The 12,720-nt window shown below is 41.1% G+C and overlaps 1 protein-coding gene across 7 annotated transcripts in view; it reads left to right on the top strand.

The window, feature by feature from the left end:
• The first annotated feature begins 787 nt into the window (after positions 1 to 787).
• Positions 788 to 12,720, top strand: part of NTNG1 (netrin G1) — a 156,422-nt gene continuing 144,489 nt past the window's right edge. For all 7 annotated transcript variants that reach the window (XM_059821840.1, XM_059821837.1, XM_059821835.1 and 4 more), the window contains exon 1: positions 788 to 1,083. In XM_059821840.1, the coding sequence (XP_059677823.1) occupies positions 838 to 1,083 (246 nt within the window). In that variant the 5' untranslated portion in view covers positions 788 to 837. The remainder of the gene's footprint in view (positions 1,084 to 12,720) is intronic.

Below are 12,720 nucleotides of genomic sequence, written 5' to 3'. Positions count from 1 at the left end.
CACTTTTATTTAAGAGCCTTCCTGCTGCTGCCTGTTCCCCTGCCTGCATGATCTGTGCAGTGGTTGAGTTTGGTAGTTTGCTCTCCAGTTTTGCTAGGGTGAAAAGACAGTTTTGGAAGCAGAAACCTGTAACTCACCTGGAGCATTATAAATCTGCCTTTGTTAGAGAAGAGTTAAATCCTTCATGTCAAAATACTTTTCACTGTGAATGACTTTGGTAGTTTGTTCATTCTAGCACAGCACCCCCAGTAAAGGTTATCCATATTATACCAATTTGCTTTATATTGCATCAAACCTCCAAAATGTCAACATATCATATATTTGGTAATGCATTGATTGTTGGACAATAACTCTAACTCTTATTGTTTCTAAAAGGGTGCTGGTGCCAGAAGAAAAGAATGATTGATGGGAAACAGACACCAGCCTGTAGACACTCATCCTTTTGCTTCGGATACTGATTTATCAGTGCGTCTGGGCATCCCCTGCGAGCCCTGAACACGGAGGATCACTCAGGGTTATCGACAGTGTAGCTGAAGACCTGCAACTTCACAAATTATTATCTGCTATTGGACATCTTTTACAAGAAGCCCTGACAGATAAGTTACAAGACAAAGGACAAGCACTGCGTTGCTGTGAAAGGCTGTTACTGGGATCTGGGTGGCTTCTACCAAAGCCTTCAACTTAGTGAAACAAACACCCTATCCTAATACTTCACGTTTGAGTTGGAACCTATTTTACAAAATATATACATGTATATATACATATATGTATAATCTATAGACTGCACGTACGCCAGTACTGAGCATCTTTACGAAGGTGACATAAAAGGATTTAGAAATGTATTTGTCAAGATTCCTGTCACTTCATGCCCTCTGGGTTACCGTATCCTCTGTGATGCAGCACTACCCTTCCGTGTGGGGACACTATGATGTGTGTAAGACTCAGATTTACACAGAAGAAGGAAAAGTATGGGATTACATGGCCTGCCAGCCGGAAGCCAGAGACATGATCAAATACGTAAAAGTGACTCTGGATCCCCCAGACATAACATGTGGAGATCCTCCCGAGACTTTCTGTGCAATGGTAAGGCAAGCTCTTAATTTTGCATAATTAGTGGGTATATATTTGTGATAGACAGCTTCAAAATGGAAGCCCTATAGCACATATGTAATTATTGAGAAAAACTGCATCATATTCCAAATGTGAAAGGTTCTGCTGAACAAAACGCTGAGTAGTACATTAAGCTGGGCAATGAGATGTTCTACTTATGGGGACCTAATTTGACTTTGTCTGAATTTGGTGTCTCGCTAGGTCAACTTTCAATGACTTAAAAGAAAGCAGCATAAAACTCTTACTGCACTAACCAGTAACTGAGACACATTTGCCTGAATCACGAAAGACTTGAGTGAATTGGTTCCAATACAATCACCTGAAAGCATCATAGCATGGTATAATTCAGCATCATTTCCAAACATGAGACCATTGTTAGAAACTCAGACTGCAGCAGCTTAAAAAGTGGTGGTGGGAGCTGGGCTGGTGCAGTTTTTCTGGTAAGCCCACACAGCCATGAGCCGCGTTGCTGGAGCATTGCTACCGCGCGCAGCAGGTACATACCAGCAGGTCCACACCTGCATGTATGGACAGTGCAGCAAGAAACACCTTCAGGTGGGGGCCAGCTCTACCAGCTACTGACAGCTTGAATCTTTAGCTGAAACTGTAGGCATTCAAGCCAACTAAAAGAGACCAAAGTCAAGCTTCTTAATTTAGATGCTCCTAAAATTAGAGACTAGATTTGGAAATGTTGGGCTTGGTAAATGATTGTACAGGTATGAGAAACCAGGCAGACACTATATATATCAACCTTTTACAGCTGTACTGCTCCTAAGCGTTTGATAGATCGTGCTGTAAGAGGTCATTCGAGTTAAAGGAAATCTTCAACTTGTAGGTAACTTTTTTCTCCTCACAACATGGAGAATTCATTTTCTTTGTCACTGAATATTTCTGTTAAACATTGAGTGGAAAATACTATATTCCTTGAGTGGAAAATACTATATTCCTTGACTAGAAAATGTGAGTTTGAGATGCAAAACATATGCACTTACATCTATTAATAAAGCACTGGAAACATACATCACATTACCTACATAATTTAGATTTGAAAAACCAATGAGTTCTGGTAAGTGAGGTTATCATAACTAAGAAAAGTCTACAAGATATTTATTTGCCTGTCTACGAATCATCATTGCTGTGTGACAGCATCCCCGCAGGAAGGAAGTTTGCTTTTAAATGCCTTATGGTATCATTTTCAACCACTCCTGTTCTGTAAGGAGTTCAGGTCCAACCACACACACATTTACGGCATTATGTGCACGCATGCAGCTGCCTCCCACATACATTATGGTAATAGCCATGTGATAAATTGCGGAGCTACGTGAATAAGTTACATTCACTGTGAACCTTTGACTGCACCACTTGCTCTCTGCCCACTAATCCATCTCTACTGACTTGGCTTTGACACTCTAAACCTCCGAGCAGCTTCAAGGAGCCACTGTTTAAAAACAAATAAAAGTAACGTGCCCTGTGTAATACGGTTTTTTTCTTGAAATATATTTTCTCCTTCAGAATAGTAATAGCTGTGATTTAGCCTACAGTCGGTGATGTTTAGTAACTCATCAGGTAGTGAATAAGAAAGTTGTTCTTTTGATGAAAAAGAAACTGCCCAGCAAAACTTGTTTCTTCCTTGTAGTGCAGATAAACATTGCAGCAGTTCCTGACTTAAGTAATTTTTTAAGCTTCTGAATGCTTTGGTTATCAGTCCACTCTCTAGTTAGAATAATGATTTAAAAAAAAAAAAAACCAAAACCAAAGACATTTTGATTAAATCTAAGTAACAAAAATGGTGCCAGAACTCCTGAAAACATTTGACCTAGCAAGGTCCTTGATGTTGTGATGGTGGATGAAAGTTTGCTCAGGAGTCACCTGAGGTGACGGGTGTAGCTCTCTTGCTGCTTAAGCCCTTGAGATGCAGAAGGTCACCAGAATCCTAACACAAGGAGCAGAGAAAGAGGAAGATCTGGGGGGAGGGAGAGAGAGCACGCACAATGAGGGAGTGTATTTAGTGATGTGAGTGTAGAGTGACTGACTCCTAGATGATAAACTGTTGTATTTGCTTTCAGTATAGATGTATATAGTACATACACACTATATTCACATATGCATTGGTAATTGCTTGACTTATTTGAAATATTAGGAAAATGACAGAAATATTTGACGTTCCTGAGGTACTACTCAGCAGCAGAGCACTCTCATCCCTTCATGTCTATCTGTACTATAGCTACATATAGAGATTACACATTTCCTTCAAAACAAGGTTTTAGATATTTGTAGGGCTGAGCCTTTGGCATTTCCCAATGAGGAGATCTTTTATTTTTGTGTTCATATTTGGTTTTAGGAAACGAGTTAATAAGATAGCACTGTCATACTTGGAGAAGGTGGGCAGTGGAGAAGAGTGCATTCCTGTTCGGCATGTTTTGCACTAAAAAATTCCACATTTGCAATGACAGAGATCCAAGGGTTTCTTTACAGCACAGTGAAGTGCCGAATTGTTGTGAGTGTTGGATATTTGTGTGCTAAACCTGTGTACCAGTGTTTTGTCATTGAAATCAGGTTAACAATCAACTGCCTTCTGGTAATTCCTTGGAGGAAATCAGGGTCCTTTCAGGTATCCTAACAATAAGCAAAGGTACCAAAGAGCCGAGCCTGCTTCTGCAGGAAGAGGAGGATGTTGAAGCAGCCTCCTGTTTTGTTTCCGTATCAGTTCTCCGATCAGGCTTAGTAATTTTCTGTTCACCACAGACTATACAGACTAAGGTACTAGCTGTTGAGTCTGTGTCAGCTATCAGTGTAGTATAGATTATATCCCTGAAACACAACCAGACTGAGAGGTTCACCCAAGTCCTGCTGGGAGATAATGGTAAAATCTAACGCAGGCTGTGAGAGGGAGATGATAATAGTCTGCAATAATACACAATGCAATCTTGCATTGCAATGCACGCAAGCATACAATACAGAGGAGATGGGCGGTTAATGGTAAAGTTTGCCTCCTACTTGTTTCTGCATATCCCCATGAAATTAAACGTTCTTATGAGTCCATTATGAATTTTTACCCGGTGAGCTTGTTTAGTTGACGGACCGAATAACAAGGTTTTGCACGTGCAGATTTCTTGCAGAATGCAACACTCTTCTAATTGGTAGCTAAACCCAGCACGTAGCAGCTCACCATGTGTAAGTACCTTTAGGTCATCCCTCCAGGACAGCATCCATAGGTTTTATGGGGAACATGCAGCAGGAAAACTATTCTGCAATTGCTTTTACGCAATCTATTCCGAGAATAACATTATGGTTTCTGGTGACGTTCAGTATTGACAACTCATGAGATTATTCTGAAACCTCAAACCCCTGGAGTCCTATGATTATGTGAGATTCTCAGCTTTCATTTAAAACATCATCTTTATTTTCTTAGTCCTTCTGGTTGCAGAGAAAAGTTTGAAAATGAAACTGAGACGCTCAAAAAGCAGAAGCCAAATAAATAGCCCTCCAAATTATTATTTGTTTAAAATCTCATCATTTTTCAAGTTGCTCAGGATTTTTAGGGGTTGGGAAAGGATTTTGCTGGAGAGGAGAGATGCGTGAAAGAAACATACAAACAAATGAATGGCTTAGAGCAGTGAACGCTTACGGTTTCTGGCCGTGGAGTTGCTTGTGTCTGTAAGAAGATGGGACAGCATTCTTCCCCAATAGGTAGTACTCCTCCCACTTGCAGGATAGCCAGCCCCTGCGGAGGGGGTTAACTGGTCACCTCTGCCTTCCCTGTACGTCTTAAAGCAATCTCTAGCTGCTTAGAGTGAGGCATGCATGCTGGCGGCTGATGCGTATCTGCTTTCTGTGGCATTCCTTTGAGGAAATTTGGCCATCCTTTGTCAGTCACAAAGTTGGGCTGGATGGTCATGGCGTTTGAGCCAGCGTGACCATTCCTGTGGGTCTGTAATTTACGAACTTCGAGCATTTGGCGTTGGTAAGAGTGTGTCTGGCACCATAAGCTTATACTTAGTTGGCCTGGGAGGAGAGAGAAGGGGAAGGAGAAGAGAAAGAAGCTACTTCGGGTTTTCAGAACTGCAGGATTCACTTTGCAGAGACAGTGTAAGCAAATCTTTAAGTACCTGGGGGTGCTAGTTCTTGTGGCCTGCAGCATTTCAGTTTACAAAACAAATCTGCTTTAAATCCCCAGGAATGACTAACCGTTGGTGAAATCTACTTCCCTCTTTGTAAGCACTTGTTACAATTTCACAAAACTCTGTCCAGTTATAAAAAGAAACAAATCTGACTTCTCATGACCATCACCATCTTTTGCCCTACAAGAACAGTGCACAGGTGGCATCTGACTTACTTGTTTCTAAAACGTTTCTCGGCTGTGTTCCCGGTACGAGCATCAGGAGCCCCCGCGGTGCCGCTCACAGCTCGGGGGTCCCTTCGCCCCAGAGTCGCACCTGCCCCTCGCATGGGCTGGCCCCTGTGCTGAAATCCAGCCTTTAGCGTGGGGTTTGCATTCAAACCTTAGCCAGGACTGGGGCGCAAATTCATCACGAACTTAACCAGGAGACTCCTAGTGGCTATTGCTGTAATTTGCAAACTGGAGACAAATTTATATTACCAACCTGTGTTTGCAGCTGAAATGCCAACACAAAAATACAATTTTCTGTTTATGTTTAGACCTAGCTATCATAACACCATTCCACATCCCAGTGGCTAAAAAATGATGAAATTAACAGCAATTATCATTGCCTGCAGCTAATTTTCTTCATAGGTTAAACAGAAGCTTGAAAAGAAGCCTACAGACGGGAGTCCTGTGCGTTTGTACAATTTATAGAGCAGAAATGCTGATGACAGTAGAAATTTGAGCCCTTGAGTGCTACTCTGTATTTCATAGCCAATCAAAACTAAATTAAGAAACAAAGATTATTAAAAAGTCTTCTGTGCATGTAGTTCTGGCATAATATTATGAGGTGGACATTAAATTTTTCCCTCTGAGACTTTCAGCATCATTAATATAGCATTCCTTTAATTACAAGTAGGCTCATATTCCTTAAAAAAGGGAAAATACTCCGTAGTATAGTTAGTGATACCATTATTATGTTTACTGAAATAATTAAATGAACAGATACTCTTCTGAGTAACACATAAATCAAAATGTGAAATAAAAATGTATTTTTGAAGCATTTTGGCATGCATAGATGCATTCTGGGGTAAGACATTTTAAAACAGTGTTGAACGGTACTGTTAAGAGATGCTGATACGGAAAAAAGCTTTTTTCTTTTACGGGCTGAATAAGGACATACAATATTTCATTTTAGTTCCATCTGTGCAATCTTGTTAGGTAGCATGCGGTAGAATGGGAACAGGGAGTTAAAGATGAGGCTATTGTTACTGTCTTATATAATGTGGATTTTCATAGTTGTATACTTTGAAAGTATGTACAGCTCAAAGTTATTGCAGACTTTATTTACAATACCTGCATTCATCTATTCTGAACTCTTTTAAGTACATTTAATTAATAGAGGTGTTGCTTTGTTGTTGTTGGAAAGGACCTTATCCTTCAGAGAGTGGAGTTTTTATTTTGGTGTTTCCTCTTAAGTTACTGGATATTTCATTTCATTTCTAGTACCGCCAGACCTATATGGTGAGCTACAGCCCCTCCGTCCCTTCTCCTCTCCCCTGTGTAGGGCAGGACACCTCTGCCACCCCACTGACATGGCTGTTCCCATCAAAGCACCACTTTGGTCCTTACGTTCCAGCCTCAGACCAGAGCAGCTAGCAGGACAAGAGGAAAGCGAGAAGCACACACCATGCCCTTTGCTCCTTCCACGTTCCCCCTGCTCCCTCCCACTCGTCAGCGCGGAAGCAACAGCCTACCTGTGCCTTTGGTAGCAGTCTGCCCACAGACACTTCAAAGGCGCCTTGTTCCTTGGACCTCTTGGGAAAGGAGTTCTTGGTTTCATAAAGGAGAAAAAAATGGATATACTTAATGACAGCAGGAATAAAAAAAACCCCACGGTTTGCTAAAATCTCTGCTTTCTTCCAGCTGGAAGCAGTCTAAAAATTAATAATTTCTCATAAACTGAAACTGGGGATTGCCAGTAAAACAGATTTGCATTTTATTCATTATCACACATCAAGATTCCCCAGTAAATCATGAAAAAAACTCTATCCGGTTTCTTTTTTTTTCCTCCTCAGTTACACTTTTGGGTACTGGAATGTTTTCAAACCTTAAACAAAGCAAAAGCACGCCCACAAAGTACTTAAGCTGTTAAAAATATTTGGGGGTAAAACAGAGTTCCTAAACAAAGTCAAGGGCTTCTACTTATATTCAGTTACAGAGTTTTAAGGCACATATCACTACTGCGTGTAAAAGTGCATCCTTTTAACAAGATGTATATTTTATAAATACACTTCGTAGAAACTGCTTAACTGTTGCTTTTAACACTGCCTTTAGTCCATCTGGTACTTGCTCTCCTATTTTTTTTTTCCCCCTGAAGTTAGCTGGAAATATTAGACATTTGTAGCTAACACAATGATCAATTTATTGTATTAATAATTGATCTTAGAAGGCAAGGGATCACTGGGGGTGATTGTGGCTCTGCGGATGAGGTTCTCACAAATGCCAACTGGTGTCCCCCCTGCTGCCCTCAGCACCCTGGGACCCCAAAGTGCCTTCCCCCACCAGCCGAGGGGGGTATCTGGGGGGAGCTGCCCAAGTATGCTGCGGGAACTTGGGCGTTCAGCCTCATTTGGGCGTGGAAACAGCAACAGCAATTTTGTAAAGAAATAAATGGCTTCCACTGCAAAATGGATACTCTGACATCCACAGGGGAATCTGAATGGCTTGCTGTCAGTGCGGCTGGACCAGAAATGTCCCCTCAGCAGCACCTTTAGTGCCACCTTCTGCAATAAAACAATACTACTTTATAAATAAAATCTTTACTAGCAACATATTGTAATTTGTACCTCTTCTGGTGAGGCAGAGGTGATCTCGAGCCTGAGGCTCACTGCAGGGAGACTCTCCTAACAGGATTTGCTGGGGTATTTCCACTGCAGTAAAGCAGCATCCCGACCGGTGCTCCTCGGCTGGGGTAGGACAGCACATCCACCCCCACCCCGCCGTCCTCCGGGGCTGAGGGCCCATGGCAGCAGGTGATCCTGCTCCTTCTCTGCTAAAAAACATGAACTAAGATTATTTTTTTTTGGGGTGGGGGGGGTGGGGTAAATCCACCTTTCAGCATAGCGACCTTTGCTTTCTAACCTGCTGGTGTCACACAGTCAGCCTGGAGGAGCAGTGGTGCAGGATCGGCCCCCTCATGGGGAGCAGCCGGTTTGCTTTCGCACGTTTCGGTCACGGGCACGATGCCCCGCAGTCCCAAGTGAGCTGTGCAGCATTAGGCTTTCCAGGCTGCTGTCTCATTTTGCGGACAGTGTACAAGGAGTGTGATATTAATATTTCTTCCTGCTGTGATGGACAAGTCTCAGAGTGCGAATTTTGGATTTACTTGGCAGAACTGAGCAGAGCTAGTTTTATGCTGCACAGGTTTGTCCAGATTACCTGGACAAACATATTTTTCCTTCTTCATTTAATACTTATATGTCTCTAAACCCCAGAGTTTTGTGTTTCTTTCTTGCAGGGCTTGTACTTTCTAACAGCTAAGAATCACTGGAAACCAAATGCAGGTTCCTGAGGCACTTCCATATATTAAAATTTCCATTTGTAAGCATCTTAGTTGAAACAAAGCCAAGTGAACTCGGTGAGAGTTCTGCAAGCCCTGTGTACATCAGGACAACTGTTCTGGTTAGCAGGCTCCCCTGGAGTCCTTCAAGAAGGCAGAAGTCAATAAGTTGACTCCCAAATAACGATTTTAACATTCAGACATTTATGTTACTTCTAAAACAGCCAGCCCCATATACAGCCCATGTCACCCCATGCAAACATTTAAGCCCACAGTATTCTGCCAGAGCTTTCAAGAAAAAATAAACCTACAGACTGACATGAAAGTCGTGGTCTCTCATCCTTTCTGCTCTGTGCTGTGGAGCAGAGGGGGAGAAATCCAGAGAAGCATTAGCAGTCCCTGTTGACAAAGGACAGAAATTACCCATCTTCTTATACAAGGATGAAAACCTGTAATTTGTTTTTATCCACAGAGTTTAGAAAGGTCTGAATTTGTGGGAGCTGCTGAATTTTAGTATGAGTACCACTGCTGCTTTTTTTTTTTTAACAGTACTAATACTGTTTTGCCAAAGCTACAATTTCCGATACATAAAAAACATACTTATTTAAGAGTAGCTAAAACCAGGTAAGAGATCTTTTAAACTAAGTATTTCTTGACTTTTTTCAAAGCCTCTAACTACTAGCTGGATCTGAAAAGTAAAAAGTAATCCCAGATACTATTAAGGTCATTGACTGACGAGATGTATGTCCCTGTGTACACTGGGATGCTAATCTCACTAGCTGAAAAGTAAGAAGTAGTTCTGTACCCGATTTACTTGTAGAAGCAATGGCTGTTGATACACATTTTAGGTATGGAAGTTTATGTTTTCACAGGTCACTTGCGGTGACACCATCTTGATCTACAAGTACAAATATAGCTAGGGACATGAATATCCTTGGCATTGAGCTGGCTTGGCAACGCGCATAAGCGACTGCATGTAGCTTTGATGTTTGCTGTATTGTACTTTCAGTAAAACGATTCTTATCTTCTAGTTCTTTAGGCAGATTGTTTATATGGGATTTATGAATAAAAAAGGAGAGGACAGAAAAGGACACAATTGAGTTTTAATTGTATTTATTACAAGGAAGAAATTGCACTATACCAGAGATATTTTATGTCAGGCTTCAGCCCAGAGAGAATTTTTATAGCTAAGTAGTTGTAAAACCTTTAAAAGAAGGCACCATTATGATGAGAGGAGCATTTTCTTACATGTACATGCCGTGTCTTTCCAGCATCCTGGTGCATTTTAGATTTTTATCTGTAAAACTGTCAGGAGCCATCATTTTAATGCATCAATTTGATTTTTACCATCTACACCTGCTCATAAGGCACTTTCCTCCAGTGAAAACTAGAAAGAGCTGTTTGTGGGTGACATTTACAAATGACTGGGGAGGGGAGAAGGTAAAAAAAAAAGGAATAGCAAACAACTACACAAAAGCCCTCATCTTTTAAAAACAATGTGCATAGCTATAGAAAAAAGTACAGAATGTAATTTTCTGACTGCTAAAACAACTCTTTCTACATGTGCTATTTTACCCATCTATTTTTATCGCAGCCTTCCAGACTCTGACATGCCTCTTGGCTTCCTTGACCATAGGGGTCTGCCAAACAGTATGAATACTGTAGGGATAGCCTGCAGAAATATTCTAGCAAGGTGTCTCACTTTGCGAAGAGTTTGCTCAGACTTCCAGAAGCATTAAGTAATGGGTTTAACGGGTTCAAGCATTGTAGCTTTCCTCACTAAAATTTTGGGGTAAATTTTTGCCAGCGGTTTGCACCTGGAGTCCCCTCTTTCCTGAAGTAGAAGTGAGAGAAGCTTTTGAAAATAAAAGTTTAAGAACATACAAGTTTTTTGTTATCTGAAGCACTGGCTTTGATTCTTAAAAAAAGGTATCCTTCAGTAACTAAAAAGCAGGTAGAGGTGAATCATAATGTATATTTCATGTCTAAGAGTCAGTGTCTGACTTTCCATAAACAGGACTTAAAATATGATCTTCAATTGAAATTAATGTGCCCTGTATAAGTCAACAGAAGGACTTGTACTGACAGCAATGGATTGTGCCCAAATACTGCTTCCTCAGTAGTGCATATTATCCTCTGTACCATACCAGTTTGAAACTCTCACAGGAAACTTTAAAACCATCTTAAGTAAAAGCAAAATTAACAGTATGCCTTTATCTTTTAATCTTTTTCTTGTCAGAAGCAATTTCACTAAAGTTCATTTATTTCCAACCTTTGTCAGTCATAAAATCTTCTTTACTCATTATACTGGTGCTTGGTCTTGGATTACTTCACCCCTGTGAGCTTCAGTACAAGGCTGTTTGTCTCTAATGACAGGACAGGATTTGGTTAATGGAATATTTTTTTTTTCTTGGGTACAGTTTCAGCAATTTTGGGACATGCAAGGATGCACCAAAAGCATATTTTAGACCTTCTAGCTGGAAAGTGCCAGCTAGAATACATATATAGAATACATATCAGGGTTTGCATATTAGAATATATTATTTTAGCTTTATGCATCTCATGGCTTATTTGTAAATAATTAAAAAGGACAGAAGACTATTATTGAATAATCTTCCCATGGTTCTCCATAATTGCACCATCATTGGTTGCAGCACTCAACATTAGCTAAGCATCATCATTTATGAACTTCAGGTTTTATAGGTTTAAAAGAAGTCTCCGAAAAAGAGTTCAACAATTCCCTTTTTTTGTTAATCAGAAAAGATGGGGTTTGCAGCATAACATTTTGTGAAATTTTATGCTGTAATAGAAAGTATGCCATTTTTAAACAATAAACACTAGACAAATGGTTGATGTCTGAAATTCACAGGGGTTTTGTTTGTTTTTTGAAGCTATACACACATTTGTTTCCCCTACTTCTACAAGTTGTTTCTACAAGTCCTCAGCCGATGTAAAGTGGTGTATGTGCATTGAATGGGGTGGTGCATCCACCATGGAGAAGGTGGCTCCCGTACATCTGCCACTTGTGCCGTCACTGCACCCCTCCCCAGGGCCAGCCCCTCTCTCCAGCCTCGCTGAAACGGAGGCTCTTGAAAATGGTGGGGAAAAGGAAGACTGAAGAGAGAAATGGGGAGTTGCTCCAAAGAACACAGGAGTCTGCCTTCCAGACAGGCTGGATCCCTGTCTCATCACACTTTAAGAGCTCTGCAGCTTGAGAAGCCACCAGAGCTGATGGGTGTGTTCTAACTTAACACTTCTGCTACCCTTTCTTGGTCTCTTTTAAAATGGTACAGACCCATACAGACCTCAGCTGTGGACCTTAGATGGGTACAGGTGAAGTGTTTTTGAAATCCTTTTGAACTCTTAAGGAGTTCAGCAGTAGGATGGGAGAAGCGGGTGCTGAAATATGGAATGGTTTAGCACCCTGCTCATCGTGCTGCTTTTCCTAGGCGTAGTCTCCAAGAGAGTAAATACATTGCAGGAGTGCAGAGAAAGTAGGCACAGCCTTTTTACAGGCAGCATTCAACTCTCACGATCAATAATAATCTGACTAAGAATTTGGAGTAAATGTCATTCTGGTGATTGTATCTTGTCAAGGGCCTCGTACCGGTAAGTGATGGGTTTGGAATGATAAAATTGTGCATAAGATCAGAAACAAAAATCAGACAGCAGTAGGGCCCCGCTGAACTTAACCTTAGCCTCAGGTTTTTCTCCCGTTCCCATCCTCAAGGTCATTGCACCTATGCTAATGCAGCTGTCAGCATCCTCCTCCTGCCAGGCCAGTTCCTTCTGATACCCCAAAAGATGATTTACAGGAGCTGACCAAGAAAAAAGAATGCTTTTCACAAATTAATTACAGGGATGAATGGCACCTGCGGTGTCCTGTTTTAACACTTTTTTTTTTTAATGACACCACCTTACATGACTCCTGTCACGTAAGCCAGTC

Source organism: Gavia stellata, chromosome 10 (genome assembly GCF_030936135.1).
Source record: "Gavia stellata isolate bGavSte3 chromosome 10, bGavSte3.hap2, whole genome shotgun sequence".
In the NCBI taxonomy this organism is placed as follows: domain Eukaryota; kingdom Metazoa; phylum Chordata; class Aves; order Gaviiformes; family Gaviidae; genus Gavia; species Gavia stellata.
This window is presented reverse-complemented; position numbering and strand designations above follow the sequence as displayed.